Source organism: Puma concolor, chromosome A1, assembly GCF_028749965.1.
Source record: "Puma concolor isolate L17-30 chromosome A1, mPumCon1.1.hap2, whole genome shotgun sequence".
In the NCBI taxonomy this organism is placed as follows: Eukaryota; Metazoa; Chordata; class Mammalia; order Carnivora; family Felidae; genus Puma; species Puma concolor.
The window spans coordinates 93,891,133-93,918,557 of NC_141667.1; the positions used below are offsets into that span (position 1 = coordinate 93,891,133).

At 37.6% G+C, this 27,425-nt stretch overlaps 1 protein-coding gene across 5 annotated transcripts in view; it reads right to left on the bottom strand.

Annotated features, from left to right (window-relative positions):
- XRCC4 (X-ray repair cross complementing 4) overlaps window positions 1–27,425 on the bottom strand; it is a 304,053-nt gene that overhangs the window by 67,154 nt on the left and 209,474 nt on the right. For 4 of the 5 annotated variants that reach the window (XR_015248246.1, XR_015248244.1, XM_086697415.1 and 1 more), the window contains exon 8: window positions 12,870–12,993. Coding sequence is in view for 3 of the 5 variants with exons in the window: in XM_086697415.1 (XP_086553541.1) it covers window positions 12,882–12,993 (112 nt within the window). In the remaining 2 variants the exon portion in view is untranslated. Of the gene's footprint in view, window positions 1–12,354; window positions 12,994–27,425 lie in introns of those variants that run through there. The other variant, XM_086697397.1, reaches the window with a different exon arrangement.

A 27,425-nucleotide genomic window follows, 5' to 3' on the forward strand; every position in this document is an offset into this window, starting at 1 on the left:
CCAGAAAGAGTCCCACTGAAGGCAAATGTCCTATCAGTTTTAGCCTGGTCTGAAACAAATTTACTGGAATGGGATTTCCATTACTTCTCGAGCAGATTGGTCACATGAAGCAAACTTACAGTACAGTAAGTGGTATTTCCTGAGGTGATGGATCTCCCATCTAATAGCCTCCGAGCGCAAGTCTCATGAACCATAATGCTTTTTGCATACAAGCCTGTAAATGCCCACTGCAGATTTTCCCACATAAGCGTCTTCTGCATACAAGGTTCTAAAAGTCTATGGCAGGCAATTCAAACAAAATTGTGTTCACTTCTCCTCACTTTTTTCCTAAGCTTACACCCCTGGGTTTTTGTTAACATTTAAAAAAGATATTTAAAACTGCACTTCAGCCACCTTGTAAAATGAAAGAGTACATTGTACAGGCACCAAAGGTACACGTCAGTGCTTTTATCAAATTCAGGGTCCTGCTCTGCCGCACTAATTGGAACCATGTGTTGAAAATGCAAGACAGGATTTTTTCAGCTGTTCTTTAATTAAATGGAATAAAATAAGGACTAAACCTCACATTGCTTCATCAAGAGAGGCTGCCGGGTTGTGCTACTAGACAGGACTGATAGAGGATCCTGAGTGGGGATGCTGGCACCCGTGTCAGGGCTCCAGGGACAATGGTGATTACTTTAATATTGAAGATATTCTCAATGACTCTATGATACGATTTAGCCACATTCACAGAATGCCTGGTTGCAAATGCTTCTCTGATAAGGAGAGGAAGGCAAGTGATAGCAAGCCTAATTATTTTCAAGTGCACTGGAAGATTGACTCATGAAGATTTTGTAAAATATTTTCATAAAGTTCGGTCACTGCAAAAATCATCAGTAAGGTGGAAAAAGTGCCTCCTCATGCACTTGCCCACTGAAATCTGTGGAGAAATAGTGGCCAACAATGTGTGTGTCTACTAGAAAGACAGTGGAAAATACAGTCTCAAGTTTTCTGTTGAAACTTGAAAACAAAATGTAATTTGATTTTTTAAAAAGTGTGATTTCTGCCACTTTGTTTTGAGGAAAAGGATACTCTATACCTTTTAATTGTCCTGGGATCAAAATCCCCGGGAAGAAAAGGTTAGTTCACAATGTCTCCTTTCAGAATTGAAGCCCATCTTTCACGATGCTTTATGTTATTTAACATCCATTGAATGGCACCAGTGTATTGAACTCTACTCCCTCCTTCCTGTACAAGTTCTGGATCCAGAATGGGTACCTTTGCATAAAGTATTGAAGCTTTAGGAAAGAAATGTGGATATTGCTTCCAACAGCACAGTCGCACCTACGGCCTCCAGAAAGAGGTGTCAGAAGTGAATTAAAGAGGACAGCAACAGCAATTCCCCTAAAGGTGTATATAAGCAGCATTCTGCAGGACATGGGAATGTCAAAGCAGGGCTGAGAATGTTCAAGGAAGAAAGCCAATTCCACAAAAGGTTAAAAAACCCTGAGATCACTCTTAAAGGAAATGATGAAACCACCCCTGCTTGTATCAAAGCCCAAGGCCTGGGCACTAGAAAGGGGTCTCTCTGCTGTGGGCTGGTTGTGTCACTCTACCATCAGGAGTCTCTCAACTTGCAAAGACTGTTGGCAAGGTTTAATCAGTGGATACTGCTTGGTCTGAAGCAGAGTTTGACAGTTTTCCAGACAGGCTGGGAACAGCATCAGAGAGTTACACAACCTGCAAAGAAGTGGGAGACGTCTGGGTGCATGTGGTTGTGCCCTTAGATGGCCTTCGGATTGCCCTTTCAAAAGCACAAACTGAATCAGGTCACTCCCTTTCTTCTCTTAAGATCATTCTATAGTTGTTCTTTCACATAATCAGTGGGGAGCCTACACTGCCTTCTCAGGCTCTCACTGCATCTTTTTCCTCTCCCTTCGCTCCAGCCACAAAACACTGAAGATGCCACACTCGCCCATTTCCCTAAAGTGCATCTCAGCCACCTGGCAAATCCTCAATCATCCCAGAAGTTCAGCTCAAACTTCATCCATCTCCTCTCTGAGGTTTCCCTTGGCCATAACCTCTTCTTCCTATACTCTCCCAATAAAGTCAGAGCAGGATGATTCTCTTTTGTGCCCCCTGAACTTCCGGGGCTCCTCTCTTAGAGCACTTACCAAACATTTGATTGTGTACAGGTCTGCCTCCTTCCTTAGTCTAGACTTCCAGGCACCATGAGACAAGATGGTGTTACTCATCTTTATATCTCCAGTGCCTGGCAGAGTGCTTGGCACAAAGTGTTCACCAAACACGCGATGACTGAATAAACACATACACATGTGGACTTGTGTTCTTCTAAACATAGTTGAGAATTGTGTGTAAGCTCAAGGGCACAGGGCAGATTCCGGTGTCCTTGCACACAGCCTGAATTTCAAATTCTTGAGATGAATGATTACTGACACAAAGGACAGTGACAGTGAAACACACACTGAGTTATTATCGCTGAAAAACTTGTAACATTTGCCAAATGTAGGCAATTATGAAAGTTACTGATATCGTATATGACAGATTAGGGCTACAATCGAAAAATCAAACAAAGATAAAAATGCTCTTCAGGAAAGGCATTATTTTATATAGAATTCCTCAAGAAAATACTAGGATTTGTTTTATTATATAGTTTCTTTCCTCTCTCACCTTCCTCAAATGTCATAATTCTTGCAGAAAAATTCTTGTTAAAGAAGCATAGACTTTGGATGACATATTATTGAGTCTGAAAATCTATCTCCAAGTCAGAAGTAACTACACTTTGAGATTCCAAATCATATATAAGATAACCAATTGTGGCCCATAAAGAGCTGCAATTTCATCATTTGAGGGAAATTATGAATAAATAAATGGGTGGGTGAATACATAAACATATTTAAAGCTCTGGGATAGATTTTTCTTTTCCCTAGGTAGCATTTGGACTATCTTCCAATGTTTAGACAGACACACAATGTTTTCCTCTGGAGTTCATCATTTTTTATACTTTGGTGGCAAATGTGCCTCCCCTGATAGTCATTATCATTTCTTTAGATAAGTCAATACATTGAATTAGATCTTGCTTTGCTTAGAAGTCATGCCATCTTTTTAACATGACATTGCATAAATGGTGAGGGATAGACACCGCCATTTATAAATGCATTATTCTAACATTTAACACTAGGGAAAATGTTACATGGAGATACGTTGCATGACTACTGGTAAACACATGGGATGATCAGAATAAAGAGACAGAGAAACAGTTCTTTATGAGAAAATAACAGCAATTGGGGGAAAGCTGAGAGCGGAGGAAAGAGGGAGATGAGAGCAAAGGGATGGACGTCATAGCAGGAAGCTGGACTCTTAAGGTGACAAGTTGCCAGTGGAAAGTTCATACAGTAGGAAAGCCAGAAGGCTTTAAAGAATAGAGTTATGGCAAAAATGGAATATAAATCGCTCATTTTCTTTGAGGTAAACTACCTCTCTCTGATCCAAACCTTCCACAAATTCTGCTACACACAGACATTTCTCAGTGCTTTTGTCATGGAATTCAGAGGAAAGGAGGGAAGTTTCATGGCTGAGTTAGCATGGAGCAGAGAAAGAAGAAAATCAGTTTTATTATAAAACATAAGTGAGACTCAGAGCCCAGTGGAAGCAGGAATTCAGAGCAGAAATGGCCACAAAAATAAACTGCACAAGAATTCGTAAAAGTCTCGGGAAAAGCGCGAGACTTTAGAAAGGAGCAAGGATAGGGAGCTTGAGCTAATAAATCTCAGAGAGAGGGTCATCTGATCAGAGCAGCTGATCATCTGGCTTTACAGAACCGCGTGCTGATCCACTGTATGCTGATTTGATAGTGCAGTAGTAACACTCATGGTAAGGGCTTCTATACATGCTCTACTTACTGTGTAGCAGACATTGTGTTAAGTGCTTTATCTGCATTATCTTATTTAATTCCCATTGCATGGATGAGCAAACACAAGTTCAGAGAAAATAAGTATGTTGCCCAGAGTGAGATAGTTAACAGCTGGCAGTGTAGAAACCTGGCTTACTCTCGTCCCCAAATCCACACTTGTAATTCCTACTTATTCTATTATCAAATTCCAGCTAGAAGACACCAGATTTTTATGCCATGTACATATTAACAGCTACTACAAATGTAAAGTTGTCACTGTATGTTATTCTATATGAGTAACTATATTGGTCAGCTATTGTCAAAATACCGTGATATAACAAACTACAGCAAACCTTAGTGGCTGTGAGTAGTAAGCAATTGTTCTCACGCTCATGGTCAGCATGGTTGACTGTAGTTCAGTCTATCTGGATTGGGCTCAGATGGATCGCTCTTCTAAAGGTTTCAGGGTAGTGAGCTCGACTCCAGTTTAGGACTGAGTTCATTTCTGCTCCATGATCTCATCAGAGGCCCAGGCAGCACGGGCTGCAGCTACCTGGGGCATGTTCCTCTCACAGCAGAGATCAGAAGCTCTCAGGAGAAAAAGCAGAAACACATAATGCTTCTTAACTTCTGGGCACAAAAACTGGAATATTTTTATTTCATCCACATTTTATAGTCCAAAGCAAGTCAATGGAGCAGTGATAGTGGAGAGTAAATATTTACTGACAATAATTTAATCTTCCATAGTAATGTAATTACTTCTCTGTAAACATAGTTCTTGAGAGAAATATACTATATTATATCTCTCAAAGGAGCAAAGCAAGATTGTTTCCAATATTACTCAACAGGGGCTCTGGAATATTTCAGATGAACTACCTAAATGTTTGCAAAGCACAATGACAAAGCATATTTCTCCCATCATCACTACCAGCATCTTGTCCTAATAGGGATCCAAAAGTTTCACAAAGTCTTCTTTCTTTCTTTTTGTAAGTTTTTTTTTAAGTTTATGTATTTATTTTGAGAGAGAGAGAGAGAGAGAGAAAGAGAGAGAGAGAGAGAGCGCGCGCACAAGTGGGGTAGGGGCAGAAAGAGAGGGAGAGACAATTCCAAGCAGGTTCCACGCTGTCAGCACAGAGCCCTATGTTGGGCTTGAACTCACGAACTGTGAGATCATGACCTGAGCTGAGACAAAAAGCAGGACACTTAACCAACTGAGCCATCCAGGCACCCCTCTCACAAAGTTTTCAATCAGATCATAATTGAGAGAGCAGAGAGAGAGAGAGAAAGGGAACCCTTGTCATCACATAAAAACACTACAATTTGATAGAGTTCCTTTTACTATTTGGTAAAATCAAGAAAAAATATATTGCTTTGTATTCTTTAAAGGATTAGCATAGGTATTAATCTACCAATGATGGCAACTTTGTGACACCTTACACTTAAAATTCATTCCTAAGTAAAATTTATAGTACTATCCTATGTTGCCAAAGATCATAGACATTTCATACTACCATTCAGATCCATCAATACTTTAAAGACACATCTAATGTAGGTAAGATCTTAGCTATATATAATGGCATTTTAATGAGTTTTAAAGTTTTATTATAAAAATTATGTAAATTTTAATTATAAAAGTGGTTTTACTTTCCCCTCTTATTCAAGTTTGCCTATACCAATCTAGATGAAAACTCTCCTGAAATGTTCTATTAGTGGTAGAGTTAACTAGTGACAACTTGTTAACTGAAGATAATAAAAATTGATTAAAATGTCCAATGGAGAATATATTTGATTTCCTTATTAATTGGGTACTTTCTGCTTTGCTTTATGGAACCATTTCACTGGTAAGTCCTCAGAAAAGGGAGCAGTGAAGTTTAGACATATGTCTGCACTGAAACAGGCTCTGAACTACAGAATGACCTACATCTACTCCAGGCACCGGCTACTCTCCCAATCAGTCTCAAGGGTCACAGGGCACCTCTGCTCCATTGTGCTCTGCAGCCTTCTCTTTCTTCCAGTCAGTCTCTGTGCCAACTTACACATTGGCTTTTTCAGGGAACTCAAGTTCAGCCACGCAGTGAGAGTCACATTTCTTTCCCTGGCCTAATCAGCTATGGCTAGGGTTGGGGACGTGGAGCAGGGGCATGTGCATAAAACATGGGTTCTATATTGGACACCCCTTGTATACCACCTCAAAATCCTCAATAGTAGCCATTTCTTTGGCAATCAGTTCCAGGCAGGCTTTGCTCTACTTCAGGCACGTAAAATTGGTACCTGTGCTCCTCTTGTTTCCTGTCCAGGGCTTCTCTGAGACTGCAGCTTTGGTCACCTGCAGGGACCCCGCTACATACTAAACAGGGGCGAAGTGAGGTATGTGGGAACAATGCTTCCAGGCCACTCTTGACTAATGGGAAACAGCAACCCATGGATAAATGCTTCTCCCTTTTGCCCCCAGATGTATTGTTCTGAGGTGACTTTCAGAAGGTACCTCAGAACATCCTGGTGGGGTGGAGCATATCACCCACAGGGCAGGCTGCTTTGATAAGGCATCCTTGCACTCGTTTTTCCTCCTTTCCTTCTAAGTGCTTCCAGTCTAGCACTCCTGCTCCCTAGCATCATATTCCCAAATAAATTGCCTGTATGCAAGCCCTTCAGAGGAATGCAGAGTATGACAGATTCCTAGAAGGGTCTTGTATGAGCAGGTTCCAAAAAAATTATCTAATCCACCTACATATACTTGACTGGCTGTGTTATTTCTAAGATTATAATTAAGCTGGAGACTGTCTTTAAACCAAAAGTAAGTAGTTCAGGTGTAGCCTATATTCCACTTACTGGAACAGTAGCCACAAAAATTGCTCCTGCCCTTGATAAGACCATCCACTATCAAGATAGGTGTAGGCTCCAATCACTCTCTCCTGTCCTGAAGAATCAAGAACTTTTAGGGACAAAGAGACCCTCACTGAGAAAATACAGTTCTCTGTGAGATTTTGAGATGAGAGTTTAGGACAAAGGACCTCCAAAAGAGGGAAGAAAAATCAACATATAAACAACAAAATTCATATTACAGAGGAAAATCAGAAAGTAGTAATAACAGTTGGTGAATAACATGACATGTGGATAACTGAAAGGAAGAAAGTAAGTACAAAGTACACTGGTGAGTGTGTTTCCGGGTGAGTAGATCAGAGAGGTGGAAATTAGGACAGGAGACGGATGGTCAGTTAGGAAGCAACCATGAAGTTCTTGGCATGTATGTGTCAAAGTATCCTTTCCCAGTTATTAATATATGGAGAAAATCACAGCAGGCTTGCTCACAGAACACTTGCAAATGAAATCTGCCCTCCTGAAAAGCATTCACCAGGAGTTTTCAGAACACCAGTGAAAATTTTTAATTCAAACAATAGGTAGAAACGGATAAATAGTGACTATCATTCTCCCTTACCAAATGTGTTAACTACTTATTTTTTTTTTAATTTGCTGATGTATAGGTAAATTCATGAAGTCTTTCATGAATTTCGAGGTCACCTATTTAATTTTATTTTATTACAAATGGATTCTATAAATTATACTAAGTGTAAGACTGAGAGACACAAAGGGATGAGGGTTGGCTGCTTCTGCAAAGTATCTGTCAAGGGACCCACTGACTCGTTCTCCTTTCTCAATCCCAGATGCCTAAGAAGGGCCCCACGACCTGAAGATTTCTGGCAGTATATATCTTCCCGTGGAAGTGCCAGTCTGAAATGTGGAGCACAATTCTTGTTATATCTTTATTACAAAACTTAGCTTCATATTCTAAATCCACCTGGCCAACATTCTTCCTGGAAAGCCTTCTAACTTGTTTCCTTCATTCTGATGATTCACAATTACAAACTTGAACAGTAACCCCAAGCCCCTACCCCCAGGACCTTCTGCACTCTCCTCTGATCTGGCATACAGTTTCATTCACAGCATACGTTCCTCAACCCTACTGATTTCTCTTAGCCTCCCAATAGGATTTTTTTTTAAATTTTCTGTGGATCTTCACCCATAAACTTTTTGTTCTTTTCTTTATGACACTTACGCTACCACTCCTTGATATGATAGTTTATCAGATACTGATTTTGGGCCCCAATGTCAACTCCCTTCCATATACTTCACTCTTTGAGAGCAGGCCCAAATTTCACTTACTAGAATATAAGCTCCACAGCAACAAACCACACATATTATTCACTGCTGCATCTAGTGCCCAAAACAGAGACTGACACAATGCTTAACAGATATTTGGTGAATGGATGGAATTATCCGTAAATTCTCCACATGGCCCAGTTCTGTTTTTTTTTTTTGTGTGTGTGTGTGTGCATAACGGATCCTTTATAAACATTTATTGAGTCAAATCTACCCAATAAACAGCTGTTTGGCTCCAAAACACAGGGTCTAGTATTTTATAAATTTGAGTTATATGCCATTAAGAAAAACTTGTCTAAAGTAGTTTCCTGACCTTTTAAAACTATATAATAAAGACATCTCTTCCTGAGATGGGACTTTTTCTTCCATGAACTTCCCTAATGAGGCCTAAGTCATACCATCTGATCCCAGGGCCAAGAATTATAAATTTTAAGCTGAAAAAAAAAAAATGTCACCTTGTTTTATAACAAAGGTCAAAAAAGTAAAAAAACAAACAAAATTCATGCTGCATTATAACTTAATTCTTGTGCCTTCAATTTCAGTGTTTTTCTGTAACAATCTGTTTTTGAATATAAACAATGGAAAAATGTGAGGAAAAATCATAGCACAGAATGACTAGAGCTGCACATCTTAACACCAAATCTATAGATATCTGTCTACGCGGAGCACAAAATGTAAAAATAGCCCTTCAAATTCTCCATGCTCGATATAAAAGAGGGAACCATAACTATGTACTACTTATGCTTTGTTCTAACCAGCTGAATCAATCTGACACAAAACAATGGTGGAAAAGATACACTGCTCTGGAAAAATCTAATCAAAATCTTGTAAATATGAGCTTTATAGATTCTGTTGTTACGATTACTTAGGAAACATTTTCTGTACATCATCCCTCTCTCACCACTAGTGGGTTAATAGCCAAAATTCTGTTTTTCTTCTTCTCTTTCACTTAAAAAAAAACTTTATATGTAAGTATACACACACACAATAGTTGTATATTAATTTTGGTTATTCAGAAGAGATAACATTATTTTGAGATTCTAGTACTTTATGTACAAAATCCCCTTGGAAAGGTCCAAGGCAAATCTTAGATTATCTGAGATGCATAGTATAGTGAAGTTTCTATGTAACTGAGCAGAATTTTAGACTTTATAATTATGTTTATTGTATGTATATGTGTATTTATTTATTGAATTTTAGAGAGAGAGAGCATGAGTGGGGGAGAGAGGCTGAAGGGAAGAGGGGGAAGGAGGGAGGGAGGCAGGGAGTGGGAGTGGGAGAGAGAGAGAGAATATGAATCTTAAGCAGGTTCTACACTGAGCATAAAGCCCGATGTGGGGCTTGATCCCACAACGCTGGGGTCGAGACCTGAGCTGAAATCAAGAGTTGGCTGCTCAAGTGACTGAGCCTCTCAGGCACCCCTATATTTTCATATTTCACATATTTGTATCTACATTTATTTTAAAGTTTTCCTTCTTAAATGGATGCCACTATGGAAATAAAAATGTGGTAAATTTCTTTTTAAAGAATTTTGTTGTTCCATTGACTGAATAGAATCTTGTTTTGATATAAACAATAAAGTGTAATTTCTTTCTGATTCTCTCTCTGTAGTCAAGCCTACATGCATAAATATATATGTATATATTATTTATAATTAAGCACAAAAGGTACTTGAAGCTTTCTAAACAATTATTTCTCTGTGTCAAATCAACTAAGTTTCAACCTTTTCCTAAGTTTCTTTCAAAACAGTTTAATAACTTAAACATTTGAGTGGCTGTTTTGTGGAAGACATGCATTTATTCATTCAACAAATGCTTAGTAAGCCTTTGTGAATCTAGCCCTGTTGTACGAACTGGAAGATAGATAAAACAGATGGCCATGCCTCTGCTATGATGGGGCTAACTTTCTATTAGGAGACAGGCAGATAGAGAGAGAGAGAGATGAAAAAAATAATTCTGTGTGGTGATATGCACAGTGAAAAAATATTCCAATGGGACAGTGACTGGGAGTGTGCACATCTTTAGAAAGGGCATTTCAGGGAAAGTACCTCTGAGGAGGTGACATATGATTCTAGACCTGAAAGATGAGAAGAAACCAACCATATGAAGATGAACATTCTGACCAATACAATGGTTGTGAGATCTGACCTACTTGAGGGACAGTAAGGAGCAAGGCAAGCAAAGAGAAAAGAGCAGGAAACCAAGGGTAGAGATAGGTAGGGGCCAGATCACATCAAATCTTGTAAGCTGTGGTACGGAGTGTGAACTTTATCCAAAGACCAGTGGCTTACTATTGGAGGGTTTCAATCCAGGCAGGGAAATGCTCTTCCCTAAAACTTAAAAAATTCAGTTTGTGTGCATTGTACAATAGGAGATTGGCAGGGAGACCAGTCAGGGGGCAGATGTAGTAGATAGTAAGAGAGAAGTAGATAGAATCAAGCTGTATTTGGGAGGTAAAAATAACAGGATGTGGGAGAAGAGGGAAACAAAGGTACCGATCAGGATTCTTGGGTTTTCAGCTTGAAGGGACCAGGTGTCACCGTAATTTGTTGGGTGGGGAAGAATGGAGAAAAAAGATGATTGGGATGTAATCAGACCTCTGCTTTAGATGTGCTTAAACATCCAAATAATCATCCAACGCAGGTAGATGTAGTCAGATTTTTAAGAACCTCCTTTTGCAAAAAATTAATGATAAATTATACAGCTGACCCTTGAACAATAGGGGTGTGAACCATGCAGGTCCACTTATACACACATTTTTTTATCGTACAGTACTATAAATGTATTGTCTCTTCCCTATGATTTCTTAGTAACATTTTCTTTTCACTAGCTTACTTTATTCTGAGAATACAATATATAATACATATAAATGCAAAATATGTATTGACTATATTTTCAGTAAGCCTTCTAGTCAATAGTAGTCTCTTAGTCGTTAAGTTCTTGGAGAGTCAAAAATTATATGAAGATTTTTGACTACACAGGGCACCAGTGCCCCAACCCCAGCACTGTTCAAAGGTCAACTGACTCTACACATATATGACTGTGGAAACAGAACTATTCTAATTTTGGAGATAGTAGCATGCAAATGGTACTTAAAATCACAGAAATACTAGATAGACAAGGTAGGTAGTGAAAAGAAGAAGGCTGAAGAATAAACCTGAGGCACTAAAACACTTAACTCTGGGCCAAAGAGCCTCCGTGTACAAAAAGAAAGAGAAAACAAACAACATATGTCAATGCAAAAGTCAAGGGAAGAAAATGTTTACTGAGAAGTGACCGACTATGTCAGGTGTGTAGCTGAGAGGCTTAGTAAGAGGAGGACTGAGAATGGACCAACTGTTGAATTTATCAACATGATGGTCGCTGTTAACTTTGAAACCATGGAGAAAAGGGATGTTCAACTGGAGAGAAGTGAAGACAGAATGAGAGGGCAGGAGGTAGAAACAGTAACTATGTTTTTAAAAAATTGTGCTAGATGTTATCGACGATTGATAAGTAAATATGACATGGTCATTATTTTTAAAGAGGGTCCTTAATGTGTAAGAAGTCTTTTATCAACAAACTGAAAAGAACATGTTTTTTTTAAATATGAAATTTATTGTCAAATTGGTTTCCATACAACACCCAGTGCTCATCCCAATAGGTGCCCTCCTCAATGCCTATCATCCACTTTCCCCTCTCCCCCACCCCCCCATCAACCCTCAGTTTGTTCTCAGTTTTTAAGAGTCTCTTATGGTTTTCCTCCCTCCCTAACTTTTTTTTCCCCCTTTCCTTCCCCCATGGTCTTCTGTTAAGTTTCTCAGGATCCACATAATAATGAAAACATATAGTATCTTTCTTTCTCTGTATGGCTTATTTCACTTAGCATAATACTCTCCAGTTCTACCCACATTGCTACAAAAAGGCCATATTTCATTCTTTCTCATTGCCAAGTAGTATTCCATTGTATATATAAACCACAACTTCTTTATCCATTCATCAGTTAATGGACATTTAGGCTCTTTCCATAATTTGGCTACTGTTGAAAGTGCTGCTATAAACACTGGGGTACAAGTGCCCCTATGCATTAGCACTCCTGTGTCCCTTGGGTAAATTCCTAGCAGTGCTACTGCTGGGTCATAGGGTAGATCTATTTTTAATTTTTTGAGGAACCTCCACACTGTTTTCCAGAGAGGCTGCACCAGTTTGCATTCCCACCAACAGTGCAAGAGGGTTCCCGAAAAAACATGTTTTTGATACAAAAAGGGGTTACATTTATATCAATAAGCACCTTATAAAGTCTGCTACTATAATAAAGGAAAAAGGTAAGCTAAATAACATATTTTATTAGGAACATAAATCCTCAATGTATCAAAAATTTTATCATCAGATTTTGAGGTTGCTTGTGTATGAACTAAAAATAAATTTTATACATCATTTCACAAATTAAAATGCTCAAGCATCATTGTTCAGAACATGACTATTCAAAAAAGAACTGTAGACATTTTGTTTGTCCTTTTTCCAAAATCTTCCTAGACAGGATGTTAGACAGCTACCACATATAATATGTGTGAACTGAATATGATAAATGTGTCCTTTGCAATACAAAGTCTGAGATTTTATGTAATTATAGGCATGGGAATGAATAGTTTAGAATAATGTACCACTGTCATCAAATCATATCTTCATATACATGCATAATCCATTTTGCACAATGGTTTCGATTCAGTGTGTATGTAATTAAATTGTAGGGTACAGTAATAGCTGCTGCTGAGTTGAAATCTTGCTTTCTTAGTTTAAAGAAATGAATAGAAAACATAGTCTAGTGAACATCAAAGTACCTTTTGAGACAGTTAAATCTCATCAAAGAGATCTTCTGAACTACTGTTTCTTAGAGTTTCTAAAGACATGTTTTCAGTTGAGCTGTGCTCCTTTTTCAACTTCTCAGGTTGTGGAGGATCAAGCCTAGAGAAAAAAGAAAATCAAGATAATTTTAGTCTAAAAAATGCCATTTAGAGAAAAAGAAAAATAAGAGATATGTAAGCGAAATAAAAAGTTAAATTCTATTTCAGAATTGGTCTAGAGACTTACTTCCCTATGCTGCGTTAACATAAAAAAAAAAAAAAAGAGATGAAGAGAATCTAATTACTTTAACTGCTTTTAGAATTAATCCGTCTCTATTCTGAGCTAACAAAAAATCAAGGGCCTACAACAATACTCAAAATTAAGGTCAAGAAATAAAATATCTTCTATGTTGTCTTTTTATGCCAAGATACGAAGGTTCTCAAGCCATTTCTTCAGTAATCCCATCACAATTTACAATTCCTTAGACTCCTTTAAAATCTACCTATTAACATGCATTTTAATCTCTTAACATCAGAAGGTTCTGCTTACATGAATTTCTTTTAGTGGTCTTTTGACTGTCAGTGTGTCTATAATAGTGACTTCACATTTTAGCAGTGCTGAAATGCTGTTGGTCCACACTCATTTACTCAATCTATATATCTTTATTTAGTAACTAGATTTTATTCAGTGTCAGTACTGGAGTTACCACATCAATGGAATGACCTCTGTATTTACGTAAATATTCTCTCTGAGACCTAGGATAAAAAGAATGATGATCACTGACTGTTAAACAGATTTATAAAAAGGTAAGCTGGTAGGTAACAGAGCTCAATCAGAAGGGCCCCTGTATAAATGTTGTCAGTGGTTCTTTATGAACCTAAATAAATTATGATATTGAAAAATTAACATTGACAATCAGAGTGGCTTCTGGGGCAGTAATGACTAAGATGAGTCAACACAGTAAAACTCAGTAATGCCACCACATTTCCAACCTCGAAGGCAGAGGAGGAGTCATAGCAGATGGGTACAGATGAAAGAGAATGGGACTTGAGGTCAGGAAACAGATTTGGATCTAGGAGCATTTCTTATTAGCGATGTGACTTCAGACAAGTCATTTAACCTAACTGGATTCTGTTTTCTCACCTGTAAATATGAGGTGACATCTGCCTCGGAGGTGGTCTGAAGATGAAATGAAGTGTTGTATATGAAAATGCTTTTAAATTTCCACAAAAACTTTGGAAACTATTATTATTAGCCGCTAATGCTGCATGAACAAAAAGCTCCTGCTAATAGCGTCTTTAATTTAAAAGAATAACCACTGAAAAATCCCCAAACATTGAGTATGTTTAGATTATGAGTATTTCAGAAATCCAGCACCCACTGTTTTTTGTCTTCGTTTTTTTTGTGTGTGTTTTTGTTTTTTTCTTGCACAGAGAACTAAAAATTAATCTGCCACAGGGTCCTCTTTTGCCTCCTGACTGCATACAATCAACCGTGGTTGGCTGCCACTAAACCTGGGATGTGTTCTGTCTTATCCTGAGCAAGCCAAGTTCAGACAACATTATGCTCACAGGAATGCCAAGGTGCTAGGCATTGATGCATCATGAAGATGACAAGACCTCCCTCTGGGAACTTTAATGTTAAAATTAACAGTAAATATGGACACAATTATTGTGACATAAAATTAAATAGCTAAAAATATACTCTATAGAAGGAGAAACTGTTACAGTAAAGAACAAAAGTATAATTATTACTGGCCCCAAATGTCTTAGAGTTGCTTTTTCTCCTCCTGGCAAGATAGAAAACTGAATTTTTTTCAACTTAAATTTTTTCAGACTTTGAAAAGTCTCTAATTTTGTTTGCAGTTTACAACCAGAACACAAAGATCAATCAATTCAGCTTTTAAAAACTGTCATAATACAAAAGGACCACTGTGAAGTGACAAATCTGAAGGAAATAGATTCCTAGTGGTCCATTTATGATTCCCATCTCCTTCCAAAGTCACGAGAAGCTAACAAATTATATTTTGACTCTTTTGGCCTTAGTGTCCAGGGCATAACACATGTCCAATACAAGTTGTTGAATGAATTGAAGTCATTGCTCTATAGCTTTCATATCTGTCGTAAGTCAACAGGGTAAATTTAGAATTCTTCCCATAGCCAAAAGAAAAGTTTGATCATTTTTATAAGTAATAAATGTTTATTGTACGACTTGTGAATTAAAGAAGAATGGCTAATGATAATAAGAAACCACCTTTGTAGATTTCAATGCTGAAGAAGAGGACTTTTTCAAATAAAGGGAGTAAGTGAAACTAGATGATGACAGCTTTACTAAAAGATGAGTTATGTTCTCAGTAATATAATTGCAGAAAGTTCTGTTTTATTAGTTTGATTCCACACTATATTACAGCACACACATGCACATAACACACACAGGAACTACAACCCAAATCAGAACTGCACTACCACCATCTAATTAACAGCGAATAATGTAGATCAAAAGTTAGAATTGTCAAAAGATGTATCTCATCCTGGGAAAGTTTCTCTAAAATTTTAGAAGGAAGATTGGCTTCTCTTTTAACTTTCTGGGAGTTGAATGACCAACATCTTTTAAAATGTTATTCCAGCTACTGGCTCCTTTTGTAAGGACATTTTCTCAGCCAAGTTTCATATTGGTATTACCTTGGATGGAGTATCAACCGTTTCTTATTCAAATGAGAAACATTAGTATTGCTTGGAGTGAATTATGTGCATTTTGTAGCATATTCTGAGAATAGTATTTCTGAAACATGTCAAGGTGCCAATCTGAGCAAAGTGAGAGATCCAGGAAAATGTGCAATGATTGATGGCACTTTGACACTTGAAAAATCATGCTTATTTGACCATGACACAAACAATGGTTCTGACATCAAAAATCAAAAGTCAGTTTTTATGTAGTTTAACTGCATCTCTACCCACACAATACACATAAAATTTAGGACAATGTCTTTAGGATCTTAGGATAGAGATATTTATTTTTGGTTTTGTTTTTTTTTTAAAGCAGAAAATGAAACCATAAAGACTGATAAGTTCAATTACATTGGAAGCATTAGAAGTAAGTACTGGTAGGGGTGCCTGGTGGCTCAGTCGGATAAGCGTGTGACTTCAGCTCAGGTTGTGATCTTGTGGTTTGTGAGTCTGAGCCCTACATCAGGCTCTGGTTGACAGCTCAGAGCCTGGAGCCTGCTATGGACTCTGTGTTTCCTTCTGTCTCTACCCCTCCCTCACTCACACTCTGTCTCTCTCTGTCTCTGTTTCTCTCTCTCTCTCTCAAAAATAAATAAAACATCTAACAAAATGTGGGAAAAAAAGAAGTACTTCTATTCACACTTAGAGAAAATGAAAAGATAAGTTACAAACTGAAACGAGATATTGCAACATATGCTACTAATAGAGGATTACTGTCTAGAACTCCTATAAACATTTAAAAAATCCAACATAATTTAAAAATGTATGCCAAAGACCAGAGGAACTTCCAAAAGGAGGGAACAGTGGGGTCAAAAAGCATACGATAATAATAAGTTCAACTTGAAGGAAATGAAAGCTAGCATGAAATATCTTACAAATGCAAAAATGAAAATGTCTAACAGCAAAGATCATGAAGGACACGGAATATAACAAGATAAATTACTATTGGCTAGAGTATAAACACCAAAGCCATTCTGCACAACAATTTGGAAACAACTGCCCAGGTATATGGAGGTGTATATATCTATACCCAGGAATTCTACTCCCATGCTACACACTCTAGAGAAACACTTGCATATTTATGTCAGAAGATACGTGCACAGATGTCCACCAGTGCATTGTCTGTATGCACTATGTTTGTTATAGTGAAAAACTGAAAACTACCCAAATGTCTTTCCACATGGAAATGGGCAAATAAGGCCTAGAATTTTCACATGATGGACTACAATACAGCATGAATCTCAGTGTTGAACAAAAGAGCATGGCACAAAAGAATACACATTATATGATTCTAATATTTAAAATTCAAAACTATGTAAAATTATGCAATATTCCTCTGTGAATACCAGTGTGTGTGTGTGTGTGTGTGTGTGTGTGTGTGTGTGTGTGCGCGCGCGCGCGGTGTCAGTGTATTTGTGTAAGTACATAATAGTTCTGGATCTTATTTGGTCTTCCATGACAATGCTCTCAGATTTCTAGGTTTTGTAAGTTTGGCTTCCATGAAGATGGTGATACAGAGGAGGGCAAGTTTAGTATGGGTGTAAGGGTTTGGTTTTAAACTTAAATAGGTGAGTCTTAAGTGCCTGCAAGATATATGAATGGGGATAGATAGGAAACAGGTAAACCATTACATAGATGGAGAGCTCAGGGGAGAATACTGGACTATGTGTAGAAAGACAGCACTCATGCTGTATTCCTGGCGCTAAAGGCAAATGAGCTGAAGAGATCACCCAGAAGGAGTCTCCCAGAGAGAACAGTTTAGTATAGAAACCCAGAGAATATTAAAATTACAGGGGCAGACAGAAATGATTAAAAGAGATTCAAAGGAATGATGTGAAAGATATGGGGAGAATCAGGGAGAAGTGCTATCACAATGAGGGCCAAGTTTATTTTGTGAGCCCACAGCTTATGGTATTTCCACATGCTACCCAAAAGCTGGCTTTCTGTACAACTTTGCTGAATCTATAAACTCACATTTTCACCCACTATCAATTATCTGGAATTGAGAAAAATAGCTTGGAACGATGCCGCTATGCTTGAGATTTATTACAGAAAAGAACAGACAATGTTTTCTTTTGGAAAGAAGGAAGTCTTAAACTCTTGGACCATAGCAGTCACAGCAAAAATCTAGCAAAATGGTCAGTTCCTGCGTGGCCACCAAAGCAGGTCATTCTAAAGTAGCTGTTTCTCTCACATTGTGTGTGTGTGTGTGTGTGTGTGTGTGTGTGTGTGTGTGTGTGTTTGTGTATACTACCAACTTCCCTGGCATCCACCCACCACATCTCTGACTTCCTCTGGGATTGGGGTGAAAGTCAGATGTGGGACAAGGGTGAAGAGGAGAGCTGAGGTGGGGGCAATGTATTGGGAGAGAATCAGACCTGAGCACTGGCAATGAGATATATGATTTGCTAATAATAGAAACCACATATCAAATGATTTGTCTTTTAAGATGTGACAAATCAAACTTTCATTAAAATGACCACAAAAAAACCCCCACTAAATCAAAGTATTAGGCATTTGATACTATTAAATTACTAGGCAGCTATCATACTGACCTTAACAGAGTTCCCGTTATGAAATAAACTCAATTACAGAGACATTTTTTAAATGGACAAGTTTTAGATGTATGCTTAAAGAGTCAACACCACCAAAGTTACCATAGTGGTTTTCAAATTAAATTTCAGTATTAAAAAAATATTTAATGTTAAAATAAGTGGGAAAAGTAGCTTCAAATTTCTAGTTGACCTTATAAAAACCAAAAGCATATCCTAAATAAATTAACAGACTGAAGTCATCAGGATTCAGTATAACAAGTGTTGAATGCTGTCTGGAATTCAGTAGGCCTAGACAACATTTTGTTGGCCGGAGAAAATGAAAGAAGAGAAGAAATGAAGAAGAGAAACTTTCTGGCAATCAAAATGGCAATTAAAGAAACTGTGTTAGTTATTTCCACTTAAATTTCTAAAGTTATCTTTTTCTAAAGAATATGAATTTCCTGTTCAAAGTTATTAAGACCAAGAAGAAATTAGAAATAGGCTTTTGAAATAAGTAATTGTGATTTAAACAAAGAAAGGAGAATTATGAAGAGTGATGACCCTTAATGCTAAAATGTACCAGGGGTGCCTGGGTGGCTCAGCTGGTTAAACACCAGTCTCTTGATATCTTGGTTTCAGCTAAGGTCATGATCTCACAGTTCGTGAGACTGAGACCCCTGTCAGGCTCTGCATTGACAGTGGGGAGACCGCTTGGGATTTGCTCTCTCCCTCTCTTTCTGCCCCTCCCCTGCTCACAGGCAAGCGTGAGTGCACACGCTCTATCTCAAAATAAATAAACATTTAAAAAAATGCACTTATGTGCTTTATACAATGGAAAAAAATGTTAATTCTAAAATTTCCCTGTAAAACATATACATTATGGATTTGAAAAAAAAAGATTCTGTGGTTGTATATAATTCAATGTTTACAGTGATAAACATTAAAACATATATGTCCATAATCCACAAGGATGCCAAAATTTATGCAGGAATTTCATAATCAATTAGAAGATTTTGTTACTCTTATTGTACTTTATTCAGATAAATAATGTTACCCTGGTAACTCATCAGGTGATTAATATCAGAGTCAATACATGCTTTAAAAAATCAATACCTGAAGGCACTATATAAACCTCATTTCTTCCTGCATTCTTTGCAAGTTTTGAAATGGTGTAAGTGACATTTGTTACTGTTGATCTAGGCCTATGAAAGTAGAAAACCAGAAAGCAGAAATCTTGGCAGAAAATGATTCTCCACAACCTTAATTTTAAGACAGGCCACTGCTTACTGCTGATTTGTGTGCTACAAATGAAACCTCTCTCACTAGACTAGAAAGCTTCTCAGGTGGAGAGACTGCTTTATTTTACCCAGCTCATGAATGTTCTAATAATTGCATGTATTAACTAATGAACGAGTGACTGAATAAATGAGGTAGACCACATTAACAAGAAAGTCTCAATAAAGTTTAACAACCTGACCAAAGCCACACAGCCAGTTAGCATGAAAGGGAGCAAGCAGGAAAGTCAACAACAGAGCCAGGACAGTAGCCTGTCACTCTAAACCCAAAATCCCTCCCAAATCCATACCTGTCATGCTACACTGGTGTATGGGGGTCACTAATTCTTACTTACTAATTCTTACTAGTCCAGAGGAAGGCAGCTTGGTGTTAAGCAGTGTGTCTCAAAAAGTAGTTCTATGAGACACTCTTAAAGAGTGACATTTGTGGTCCAAAATATTTGGAAAATATGTTATTTTTCCTCCATGAAGAGCTCTGAGTGTTGCATGTGCACATTATACATTAAAAACTATGGAAATTCTTCCATAAATAAATGTGTTAATTAATTCATCAAGGAAAACAAAAACAAAGGTACAGAAGAGTATGTGTAGATAATTAGTGTATGTGAGTTTATATGTATACAGGAGAGTTCTGGAAGAATTCACAGGAAACTAGTAATGGCTGAAAGGAACTTGGGCTGAAGGACAGGCATACTTTTTGCTGGATACTCTCTTAAACAGTTAAGATTTTTTACAACCTTATACATAGAACATATCCTTATAAAGTGCTTAAAGAAAAAAGAAGCTTGCTTAACCTGGGTTTTAAAAGTGAATTTGGAAGTGGAAGCTTCTTTTTTTTTTTTTTTACTGTCTCTCAACTATTAACATCCCAAGAAAGCAGTGCACTCTGGAACTGGTGGCATTTCTTGCTTCCCTAAGAATACAACTACTAGCACGAACGCCAAAACTTAGTGGTCTAATGAAGGCAAATAAAAATACACAAAGAAAGAGAGCTCTACTTTTGGTTACCAAGAGAAATGTAAAAAACCTGGGCAGACAATAATACCCAGCCATGGAAGTTAGTGATTTCTAATGAACCAGGAACCAGGACTGATAGTTTCACCGTAGTGCGGAACCAGCTGTTTGAGTTTCCTGCTGCTGCTGTAACAAATTACCATAACGTAATGGCTTAAAACAACACAAATTCATTCTTTTACAGTTCTGGAGATCTGCTGTCTGACCCAGATTTCACTGGACTAAAATCATGGTGTTGGCAGAGCTGTGTTCTTCTCTGGAGGCCCTAGCAGATAATTTATTTCCTTACCTTTTCCAGGTTCCAGAGCTACCCCCTTCCTCCATCTTTAAACCCAGCAAGGACAGAAGGACCCCGTTTCACATCACATCACTCTGACCTTGCTTCCTTCATCACATTTCTTTCTCTGCCTCTCTTCTCTGTCACTCCCATTTAAGAGCCTGGTGATGCACTGGGCCTGCCCGGATAATCCAGGATATTTAGCTACTTGAAAGGTCAGCTGATTAGCAACTTTAATTCATCTGCATCCCCTTTGCCATGTGATCTAACATAGGCTCAGGTTCCAGGAATTAAGACATAGACATCTTTGAAAGGGGGTGGCCATTCTTCTGCCTACTTCAGCCTTAATTTGGTTAGGGCTCAAGTGTTATTGTAATCTGTTAGCTTAACTATGTTTCAGAATAACTGAATAGACAAACACGTTTTGTAAGCAGACATGCAAGGCCCAGAGCTAAAGGAAACCCTCAGCCCGGCTGGAGGAGGCATCTGCAAGGTGTGAGTAATGTGAACTAAAACTCCAAACAACCCACATTGGGTCCTCTTATCCAGAGATAAACGGAACCAGATTCCCTGAGAAGGGCTGGCAACTACTATTATCCATCACCTACCCATCCACTATTTATTGAGTACTTACCATGGGTCAGAAACTCATGAGACTGTGCTACATGCTTAGGATACAAAGGTGAGCATACAAACAATCTAAGGCAGAAGCAGCACTGAGCTGCTAAGCGCCCCTGAAATTATACTTACAGTAGCCTTTGTCTGGGCTGTGTTTAGAGACTTGTCTACAGTACTGTGTTTTATTATGACAGTTCTAAAGAGGAAGGCTGTAAAAGAACCACAGAAATGCCACCCTCATGGGAATGTGACATGTGCTGTCAGTCACACAAGGCCACTGGTATAGATGGTCTTCATCCCTGACTTAATGTCCTGCTATTACTATCTTGAAATTGTTAAATTTTGAACAAAGGGGCTCTGCATTTTTATTTGCACTGAGCCTGCAAATTACTGTAGTTTGTCCTGACCACGAATTTTGAGTGACCTCAGCACACCAGTCCCAAAATGAACCTAACCAATTGCTCAAACATCTGGACCAATAAACAATGGGACTTTTTTTTTTTTTAACCAATTATGTACTGATGTATGGACTCATTCTGTCCTAACCATAATCTAGTTTTGATCCTTAATTAGCATAACCGCCAGTAAACCCCATTTCTAACATTTATAACACACTTTTTCTCTCCTGGGAAATGCTTGATTTCTTTTTTTTTTTTTTTTTTTTTTTTTGCCTGCAAAAAAATAAGAATGTATTTTCCTGATAAATAAATGCTCTGCTTCATTAGGCTTTTCCTTCTCCTGCCTTTCTCTACTTTTTTTCTGTTGAAAGCTCCACTGTCCTTTGTTTTATAGTAAGAGAGCTCAGTTTCTATTTTAATTAACAGATTTCCCCATTATATTAATCCTTGCTAGTGGGCTTCATTCTTAGTGTTCTTAAAATTATCCGGTGTAATTAATTCCTTTACTCACAAAGCAGCAAACATCATCAGTGCCATCCTATGCTATGGCTTACCTATCTCCTTCCCTTTGGATTTAATGATTATCAGTGTGCTCCAAATTCTTCCTGAATGTTTTCCTAGGCTTTTCATGGAATAAGTGAGTAAGGATGATTATGCAGTCAGACTTTTTAAAAAAGTCAGACTCTTTTTGTAACATCACTAACATCATAACAACTTTTATACAAAATGGGTAGAGTACCATAATAACTGATGAGTGATATAAACAACCAAAAAACCACTTCTTCACCAAGTATATTAATTCAACTTGGTACTATGGGTGAAATGTAGAGAGTCAGTGACCAAAATCTGGGAGATGTCTGTTTACAGAAACATGTCAGAAAGGAATCAGAGCACTGGAAGAAGGCAGATGTAAAAAATCTACAACATTATGTGGATTTTGATTTTGAATTAAAAAGATTAAACTTTTCAGATGTTTAAAAAAATAACCAAATTGCATAGTAAAACCAAGTTGTAGAGGGAGGCAGGGTGTTTTAAAGACAACTGTCTCCCACAATTGGTAGCAATTCCTGGTGTAGATAAGGCAGTACAAAGCATGTAGGATGCAGTCTACAGACTCAGAGTGACCGAAGAAAGACCTATCTGCCCTTTGACCCTAGAAAAATTTATTACATGAATGGTGTTATGATTCCAGCAAAAGTTCAAATGTCACTAAACTTTTATTTATCACATTAAAAATACATGGAATAAATGCAAATGTTATTTAAAAGTCAATCAAATCCACACACAAAGCTGTTGACTACAGTTGTGTTTTACGTTTACATAATTATATTTACTAAATGAATCGTATACATTTTCTCATTTTAGCATCTTTATGACTACATAAATTACCATTTTTTTTTCAAGATTTCTGTTCATAATGTTTATTTCAGGGAAGCAGAGTAAGTATGACAAATGGTCCTATTAATGCATTAAATGATGCAATTCGGTCTCATTTGTTTTTGAATGTCCCAGTGTAATCGATGCCTTAAGAAAAATATAAAAATAGCATTATTTAATAATAATTCTCCAAAACGCATAGTGGAGGAAGTTTTCACAAAGCGCTCAGAAATATCACTAACACATTTAATTCAGTCAAATGTTTTGTAAAGGCATTGGTCGGATTTGCCAAAAAGCAGGACTGGCTGTAGCATTTAATTAAGCCTTGAACAGAAAAATTTAGTAAATAATCTATTCACAATTCAAACATCCGCTATCACCTAACTGATCTTATTCAGCTACAATAAGAAAGCTATCTATCTCAGCCTTGATTGTGTGCCATCTGAGCTATATATTTTTCCTCTTTGCCTTTTCATTTTTCTCCTTCAGCCCACCTTCCAACTGTTGCTAATTAGTTATCTATGACACAAGTCTGATTATTATCTTCCACTCTTACAATGCTGTAGCTGAAACTCCCTTGGCATAGCAAAAAGAAAAAAAAAAAGCACCAAAGAAGGAAATGTCTGCATAAGTTCTAGATGCCTGGCTTCTTTTCCAGCTCTAACTCTCTGATGCTCTTCTACACTAAACTTCTTTTCATCCACCAAACACACCATTCTTTCGCCACCATACTTTTCCACATATTTCCCTCAGTTTGAGGTCCCTTTCTCCTACCTTCTTTACTTAGCAGCCTCCTACTCATCATTAAAGGCCTAATTCAGATGTCACTGCTCCTGGGAAGCCTTGTATATTTTCCTAGGTAGAGAAACTAATTATCTCCTATTCTCACATAGTGTATCCTAAATCAAGTCAGTTATCGCTCTGTAACAAACCACCCTACACTTAGCAACCCCAAACAATAACCACTGTATTCTGCTCATACCTTCTATAAATCAGGAATCTGGACAGGGCACAGTGCAGGATGGCTTGTTTTTGTGCCACAGCATCAGGGCATTAGCCAGAACTACTGGAGAACTGGGCTGACCTATTGACCGGGAACTAGAATCCTCTGAAAGCTCAGTTAGTCATATCTGGTGTTTGGACTAGGAGTCTCAAAGATTAGCACTGGCTACTGGAGAGTCTTCAGTGTCTTGGCTTCCTCACTCTTGCCTTCCAGAATGGCAGCCTGGAGTACTCAGCCTTCATTTAAAAATGTTTAGGGGGCCCAAGGCGGCTAAGTGCCTGACTCTTGGTTTCTGCTCAGGTGGTGATCTCACAGTTTCATGAGTTCAAGACTCGCACCAGCTCCACATTGACTGTGTGGAGCCTGTTTAGGATGCTCTCTTCTTGCTCTCTGCCTCTCCCCTACTCGTGCTGTCTTCCCTCTCTCAAAATAAATAAATAAACAAACCCTAAAGAACAAAAAAAAAAAAGGGGGGGGGACACAAGGTTGCCTTTTCTGACCTAGTCTCTGGAAATTACCTAACATCACTTTTCCTGCATTTTGCTGTTACAAATGAGTTAAAAGCCCACCCAGATTGAAGGGGAGGAGCCATAGAAACTACCTCTCAATGGAAGAAGTATCAACCACAGACTTTAATTCTATACATCTTTGTCACTTACATTGTAACCAACTGAAGAACAGGAACTATGATTTAGAATAAGTGTCTCATTCAGAATTTGGCGCAGTTCCTAGAATAAAGAACTATGTGTGCTGAAACTGACTAAAAAGTGTCTTTTTGAGTACATCTGCCTTTTTTCTCTTTGAGTTGAGTATGAAAAAAGCTATAGCTACATTCATATATAATTTACAGAGAATAAAAACCATTGCAGAGGAGAATGGTACTGATATTGACGTTTTAGAAATCCCGCCACATAAAATCACTTCAAACCTCATTTACAGGTTCAACAAGGAAATTTTAATTCCTGACAACTACTGCTGGCTAGTAGCTAGCTTACTTTCCATTATGAAGTAACTTAAATTATTTATTTTTTCCAAGTAGTTTTGGCTGTTTATAAATCTATCTGTTTACACGTTCATAATGCCACTAGTGTAGTTCTATTCCACTTTACTGGAATGTTTGGGAAGAGAAAGTTGTGGTTAAATTAATGATGTTTCAATCTTCATGGCTAAAAGCCTCCCTAGCAAATGCTGGGCAACTTCTAAGTAAACACATACTCAGAACTATATAACAACTACTGGAAGACACTATAGTTTCTTGAATTTTCTGTTAACTTTCATTAAGTTGTCATTGTTGTTGTTGCTGTTACTATTATTATTACTTAAGCTTTAGGAATTTAAGACAATCTAAACCTTTTCTATCTGGCTATTGAGAAATAAGCAATCATAGTTTCCTTTAAAAATGTAAGTAAAATTCAAAGATAAAATAAAATCTTCAGTCCTATACATCCTTTATTCTGAGAAGAAATGTGACCCCTGTTAGCAATAGGGAGTTATCACCATCAATCTCACCACAGATAAGCAATGAAGAAGGAGAATCAGATTTCATATACCAGAAACCATAAACAGAATTTTAAATGTTGAACCAAGAAATTCTAACACTTGTTTGGAATTAGGAAAGCTGTCATCCATAAATTCACATGCAGCCCCAAAATATAAGCATGAAAATTGAACAGGCTACAAACATGCATGGAAAACATTCAGCTAGATTCTACAGTCTGATCATGATTTCCCTTAAAATATATATAACCCCCCAATTCTCCTCAAAATGTTATTGGGCTTCTGTGGTTTGGTAAACAGAAAATTTTAAATTAATTCATTTAAAATGCTGTCTACAATGCATTCTTTTATCGTTGCTGTAAAAATAGGCTATTTGTCATACTGTAAAAGAAAAAAAGATGTTTGATACTTCCTATTTTATCACTGGACAGTTTTCTGTAACTAAGAAATTTGGAAGTGACTAGAAAGAGCAATTAAAAACCCTATTTGTAAGATTACAAGTTTCTGGAAGGCAGGAACTACAGTTATCTATGTATGGTTTAACCACATACAGGACATTTGCAACTAAGAGTTGGTTTTTTTTTTTTTTTTTTTTTTTTAATTTTTTTTTTTTTTTTTTTAACGTTTATTTATTTTTTTTTGGGACAGAGAGAGACAGAGCATGAACGGGGCAGGGGCAGAGAGAGAGGGAGACACAGAATCGGAAACAGGCTCCAGGCTCTGAGCCATCAGCCCAGAGCCTGACGCGGGGCTCGAACTCACGGACCGCGAGATCGTGACCTGGCTGAAGTCGGACGCTTAACCGACTGCGCCACCCAGGCGCCCCGAGTTGTTTTTTTTTTAAAGTTTGTTTTTAAACTTAAACTCAGGACACAATTTTTAGAAATGTTACAAATAACAGATTTTCCACTAAGACCACTTAGCCTATTATATAAACAAACTATTAGAAAGGATTAATCATGAGAACAGTCAACACAATTATAAAAATCCATTTTTTATACATTTCTTACTTCAATCAGTATTTTCTCAATGTAAGGCATTGTGCTAGTCTCTGATATGAATAAGTAAAACATAACTCCAAACTCTGAAAATGTCTAGTGAGCAAAAAAGTTTAAAGAATTATGTTTAATATACTGTGATGAAATACATAGAAGTATTGATTTGTAAGATTAAAAAATATTTTAAGTTTCAGGGGCACCTGGGTGGCTCAGTCAGTTAAGCGTCCGACGTCGGCTCAGGTCATGATTTCAGTTTGTGAGTTCAAGCCCTGCATCGGGCTCTGTGCTGACAGCTCAGAGCCTGGAGCCTGCTTCACATTCTGTGTCTCCCTCTCTCTCTGCCCCCTCTGTGCTCATGCTCTGTCTCTCTCTGTCTCAAATATAAATAAACATTAAAAAAAATATTTTAAGTTTCAAATCTGGATTTCAGGAACACATCTCCTTACAGAAGGCTTATCTGTATTTGCAGTTATATGTAAACATGTTACACAAAAAATGCGATTTGATTACTACATGGTAATTTCCCATAACTCTTGAAGAGATACTTGGCTGTTAATGATTAAACGCAATTCTTATTCCTAGCAGCCATAACTGTTTTCTTTCCTTAAGCGACTTTTCTCATAAAGAAATGGAATTGAATGCTGTATCAGAAGACTGAATACTTAAGGAAAACATTTAAATTCACGGGAATTTCATTAAAACAACAATTGCTATTAGACACCTAGACAAACCCAATCCGAATATCCAACAGTTAGGTGGGGTGGGGTTAAAAAAGGCAACTCTATGTCTGAATGTCTGAAGGTCCAAAATATCAG